At 66.5% G+C, this 5,610-nt stretch overlaps 1 protein-coding gene across 1 annotated transcript in view; it reads right to left on the bottom strand.

The window, feature by feature from the left end:
* Nucleotides 1-3,504: 3,504 nt before the first annotated feature.
* Nucleotides 3,505-5,610, bottom strand: part of ADGRB1 (adhesion G protein-coupled receptor B1) — a gene marked incomplete at its 5' end in the record, with an annotated part of 58,589 nt that continues 56,483 nt past the window's right edge. Inside the window, 4 exon segments of the mRNA XM_025047592.1 lie at nucleotides 3,505-3,678; nucleotides 4,131-4,235; nucleotides 4,449-4,484; nucleotides 5,494-5,610. The exon segment at nucleotides 5,494-5,610 is cut by the window's right edge and continues 602 nt beyond it. Coding sequence (XP_024903360.1) covers nucleotides 3,505-3,678; nucleotides 4,131-4,235; nucleotides 4,449-4,484; nucleotides 5,494-5,610 — 432 coding nt within the window.

Raw genomic sequence — 5,610 nt, 5'->3', positions numbered from 1 at the left:
CCATCACCATCACCACCATCACCATCACCATCATCACCACCATCATCACCATCATCACCATCACCACCACCATCATCACCATCACCACCATCGCCAGCACCACCATCGCCAGCACCACCACCATCACCACCACCATCACCATCATCACCACCATCACCACCATCACCACCATCACCATCACCATCACCACCATCATCACCACCATCACCACCATCACCACCATCACCATCACCATCACCACCATCATCACCACCATCACCACCATCACCATCATTACCATCATCAGCAACAAAAGCACCACCCAGATCTCTAGCTCCGGCTCCATCCACAGAACCGTCACCACGTCCTTTGGCTGCACATGTTCCTGCCCACCACGGTGACCCCCACCATCCTCAGCCCCACGCCTCTCTCTCATGCACGGGGATGCTGCTGATGGCAGATGAAAGCTGGTAGAGGAGGTGGTCTTAGCTTCGTTGGTCACAGGCTGCCAAGGAGGACGACACTCGTACAAAGAGCCAGGACGATTAAGGGAACACAGGCCCAGGAAGACCCCTCCAGAAAGGAGTGACTTCCGGCGGGGGACGGCAGGGACAGAGGCCACAGCTGCCCTCGGGCTACCTGCCCATTAGGGGAGGATTTAGGAGTTAGAGCTGGGACAACTGGGTTCAGCTCACTCCCTGTGGACCCTGTAGCATCAGTTAGCACCCCGAGTCCATCCTTGCCCTGATCACGTCCAGGGCACAGCCGTCTGAACAACTGGATGACTACAGGGTCCCTAACCCAGCTCTGAGCACCTCACGGCCCCTGGCCCAAGGCACTGCCCACCACAGGGCTCACCACAGAAGGTGGCAGAGGGCCCTGGGGCGTTGACGGATCTGGGGAACATCTCTGGCAGGCTTCCCACACTGATCACCAGAAAGGAGACAGCAACTCCTGTCACTAGTCACCGTGTGGTGGGCAGTCACAGAGCACTGAATGGCTGTGAACATGGGGACCCAGGCAGGACAAAGGATGTGGCCTTCTTGGAAGAAGGGACAGGGTCACAGGCGGACCCTGACTCTGACCACACCCTGAGCGCTGACCCCGGTCCCAGGCTGACCCCGACCCTGGGTGCGCACCGAGCCCCAGTGCCAGCAGCTCACACCGTCTGCGTCACTGCCTCGCACACAGAGGCTGTTGTGCTGGGTCCGTCTCGTTTGTGTTGGGGTTTTTTGTTTTGTTTCGTTTTATTTTTCCGTTTTTCTGCTCCACGTGATGCTGCTCGTGAGAAAAACAGGGGAGGTCAAGGAGCTGGCAAGACCCTGCCCCGGTCACCCCACAAGGACGGCAGCGAGCCCCCTGCAGAAGCCCAGGCTTCCGAACCTGGCCGGGTGCTCTGCTGCCTTCACAGGCGTGGAGCTGGGGGCTCGGGACTTTTCTCCAGCCAGCCCTCCTGCTCCCAGGGGCCCTCCTGCTCCCGTCTGTGACAGTGCAGGATGAGGGAGCCAGCACAGCCTACTGCCCACCTCAGAATTCAGGAGGCCTCTGGGCTCGCAGAGCGGGAACAGCGTGTGCGTGAGATTTCACCGAACCCCCGGTGTCCAATGGACTGAAACGAGCCTCAGCCTGGGGCAAGGCTTGCTGCCTCTTGACGTGTGGAGAGTGGTGGCCGGGACCGCGCTGTCACAGTGCTGGTTCCCGAGCGCCTTCTGCTGCCAACGGGCAGAGGGCTCTGCGCCTTTTCCTCTCGGCTGCTGTGCGGCCAGCGTCCCTCCCTGTCTGCTGTCCACTCCCACGGGGTCACTTCTGGTCACTCACCGTTACTCAGTCCCTCCCAGTCGTGCAGTCACCTGTGGTACCTCTGCATCCTCGGTCACACGTGATCGCCCGGGGTCACAGCTGTCACTCACACAGGAGGCAGCACCGGCCAAGCCCCTTCCCCACCCCGTGTGCCCTGAGTGTCGGGGGTGGGGGGTCACGGTCAGCTCAGTCCCATGAACTGAGCCCCAAACGGGGAGTGACAAGCGATGGGCAAGGCCACTGTGGGAGCCCCGTGCTAGGCAGCCCCCCATTTCAGCTCGGCTTCACCGTTTTCATTTTGAGTGACAAGGTGGGGGCCGTGGTCTCTGGGCACTGGGGCCTCTACATGGCCTACCCATGCTGCCCTCCCTGGGCTGAGGCTTCTGTCCACTGCCACCGAGGTCGCCTGGCCGCCTGAGGCTGGGGCTGTGGGGCGGGGAGCACAGCCCGAGGGAGGGGCCTCGCTAACCAGCCTCCTGGCTTCGCAGCTCTCCCTCCCGCTCCCTGCAGAGGCTCAGGCTGCCCCCTGCTGGACACGCGGAGAAGAGGCAGGTCCTGGGCTTCCCTGGGCTGCTCCTGCTCAGAGCCGGGGCCCGCTGTGGGCAGTGAGCTGAGGACCTGGCACGTACCCAGCGGCCAGCTGTAGGGGCAGCTCACACCCGCCCCCGTGACAGTGGGGACCACCAAGGCCTGGAGGCAGGAGCCTCAGTGGCACAGGGCGGGTGGGACAGGGTGATGCAGAGGAGGGCAGGGTCCACCCAGGCCACCCAGAAGGAAGGGGGTCCCAGGGCCCCAGCCTCCCTCCCTCTCTCCCCCTTCTCTGCCCACTTCCCTCGTCGTCTCGGCCTGGTTTTTACCAGCACCTGTGTCCCTCCTGCGGTGACTCAGGGCCCAGGGAGGCCAAATGCCACCCCTGTGGGTCTCAAAGTGCGAGGACGGACGGGGGTGGAGGCAGGGACCCCGGCACCCTGGGTTCATCAGGCTCCCTCACAGGGTCCCCTGGGAGACAGGCCGCTGCCTGGGGGCCACGTGACAGCTGCCTGCGGGTCCTGACACCCCAGCAGGGCGCAGGCAGGGCGGAGTAGAGGCCTCCCCGGCCGTCTCTGACGCAGCGGACGGACCAAGGCCGGTCGGTCCCGGCCCGCGTGGTGTCCCCGGGAAAGCCACACAGAGAGAACGTGGGTTTTTAACTCTTTTTATTGAAGAAAAGAAAAGGAGAGAAAAAATAGATTGCCCACCGCTGCTTCGTCCAGAGTGGGCTTCTGGTCCTGGCCTGGCGTGGCGCAGGTTGACAGCTGTGCCTGGTTGGGAAGGGGCCCCCAGGCCCTGGACGGGTGTGGGGGGCTGGCTGCTTCCCGGGGGTGGGGGTGTCTAAAAAACGGTGCCGGGCCGGCTGGGCCGAGCAGGCTGGTCTTTTGTCTCAGCGGCTTGGGCGGGCTTCCCGGGGGAGCCGGCCGCACCCGGCCTGGCCATGGTCCGCAGCCGCCCGCCCGCCTGCCCGCTGGGGCTGGGTCCGAGGAGGGCAGGGTCCGAGGCACCTCCGGCCTCCGGGAGCCCTGTGCCACTGGGGCCGCGGCCACCTCCTGTCCCTCCGACTGGCTCTGGTCCCAGCTCTGCGGGGCTCCGCCTGGCCGCCCGCCGAGAGCCCTGAGCTGGCGCGGCCGTGGCTGCTGCCCGAGCGCGCGTGCGCCCACCCTGCGGCCCCCTCCTCCGTGGCCCGGCCGCTCAGACCTCGGTCTGGAGGTCGATGATGTCCTGGCCGACCAGCGGGATGGTGGCGCCCGCCTTCTCCCACTCCATGCCCCGCAGCTCCAACTCCTTCCTCACCCACGCGGGGGTCCCGTGGGCTTTCCGCAGGCTCTCCCACGGCCGCTGGCCGACCGGCTGCTGCTTCTCTGGCTGCTGGGCGGCGGCCCAGAGGGAGCGCCGGGCACGAGCAGGTGGGGAGGGGAGAACGGGGTGCAGTCAGACGACAGGAAGGGGCAGGGGGTGCGGGGAGGGAGGCGAGGCCCCTCCACGGGCCAGGCTCTGGGGTGGCCTGCATGGGGCACCGGGAGGCGCCTGCCTGCTCAGCACCCTTCGTCTGGCCGTTCCCTCCTAGGAAAGGCCACCCGGCCCCCACCGCACCCCGGCTCACTACCTTCCATCACAGATGCAGGTGGGGCCCTGGGACGCACCCACTGGCGGGCCGGTCACTCCCGGGCCCAGCGAGGGCGGGGGCGGGCCGCCCCCGGGGAGGGTCGGGGGCGGGCGGCCCCCGGGGAGGGTGAGGAGATGGAGTGTGGTGGGGGAGGGGGCAGCCTCACCGGGGCTCTCCCTCACCCCGCCCGGACGCCCCGCGGCCCCCGCACCTTGCTCTCCGGGCCGGGCGCCTCCTTGTCCTTCTCCGCGTGCTGCAGCCTCCGGTTCAGGTCCTGGAACATGTCCTGGTGCCGCTTCCGCGTGTGCATGATTTTCTGCAGGGCCAGAGACGCGGCGTGCGCTCAGCGTGGAAGGGCCGCCTTGCCCGACCCCCACCATGGCTGACCGATGGGGCCTCAGCCTTCCAGGTCGGGGCCCGCCCCACTGCCCAGCCCCTCCAGGCCTGCTGGACCAGCCTGGGCTGCCCCGCCTGGGGCTTGCAGCACACCTGGCCCCAGGTGTTTGGCGGAGGGGACACAGGGACCCACCTCAAAGTCCAGCTCTGCATACCGTGACTTCCGACGCTGCAGGGAGAAGGGGTGTGTGTGCGTTTGTAACCGTCCGCCAAACCTCCCAGACCCCCAGCCTGTCTGCTTCTCCTGGCCCGTGGATAGGGTTCCAGGGACTCCTCACTGCCTGCCTGCCCTGGGGGACACGCCTCTGGGTGCAACTATGGTTTTTAGTGCTCAGGCTCTCTTGTGGGCCATCAAACCCCAGGGACACTGGCGGGGGAGGGCAGCCTGGGGGCTCTGGGGGAAGAGGGTGGGCAGTGACAGGCTGGCGGGCGAGTCACAAGGGGTCCCTCCTCCCTAAGACAGTCTGAGACTCTCGTGCTACAGGTCCAGAACTGGAGTGAACCTGCAGCCACCTGTTGTCCCAGCTCAGAGGGGCCAGCCTGCCCTCAGGGCCGACTCCTCCCTCAAAGCCAGGCCCAGAGCTGGGCAAGAGTGTCCAGCTCGGACTGCCCAAGACACACACAGGGACAAAGAGACCTTGGCGCAGGGCCATGGCACAGCTGGGGGCCTCAGAGGACTGCCCTTAGGGAGGGTGGAGCCCCCTGAGCGTGTGGCCTGGCTGCACCCCACCCCTCTGCTCTGAGCACATGTCCTACAGGCTGAGAGGGGCCTGGGGTCAGCTCCAGGTTTCGGCTCTGCCTGAGGAGGAACGTGCGCTGTGACCGCTCAGCCACAGGAGAACCAGACTCGAGCAGGTCTGAGTCCAGTGCAGTGGGCGCCAGCTCTGGGCCCTCGAGCCCCCCGCAGTGGGTGAACCTCCACTCTGGGGACCACCTGACAAGAGACAAATCCCTGCTGTGGGGTCCAGGGAAGGCCGGGGCATGTGGCTGCAGAAGACGGATGCCGCCCCTCCCCCGCCCGGGCAGAGCGAGGGCACCTGGGTCCTGGGCTAGACTCCTGGGTCCCAGGCCCCGGCTCCCCTCTGCCAGGGGATTCTTGCGGCGGCGTAGACAGCGTGCGGGCCGCGGTGCACGGGCTGCCAGCCCCACCTGCCTCCTTGCTGGTGCCCCACCCTCACCTCCAGGGAGCTCACGGACAGGGTGGAGACGTTCTCGTTCTTGGCCCCAGCCGCCGTGCTGGGTCCTGGGTGGGCAGCTGGCTCCCCGGGCTCCCCCAGGCTGGCGGGCCCAGGGTC

Source organism: Pteropus alecto, unplaced genomic scaffold, assembly GCF_000325575.1.
Source record: "Pteropus alecto unplaced genomic scaffold, ASM32557v1 scaffold105, whole genome shotgun sequence".
NCBI classification, from domain to species: domain Eukaryota; kingdom Metazoa; phylum Chordata; class Mammalia; order Chiroptera; family Pteropodidae; genus Pteropus; species Pteropus alecto.
This window is presented reverse-complemented; position numbering and strand designations above follow the sequence as displayed.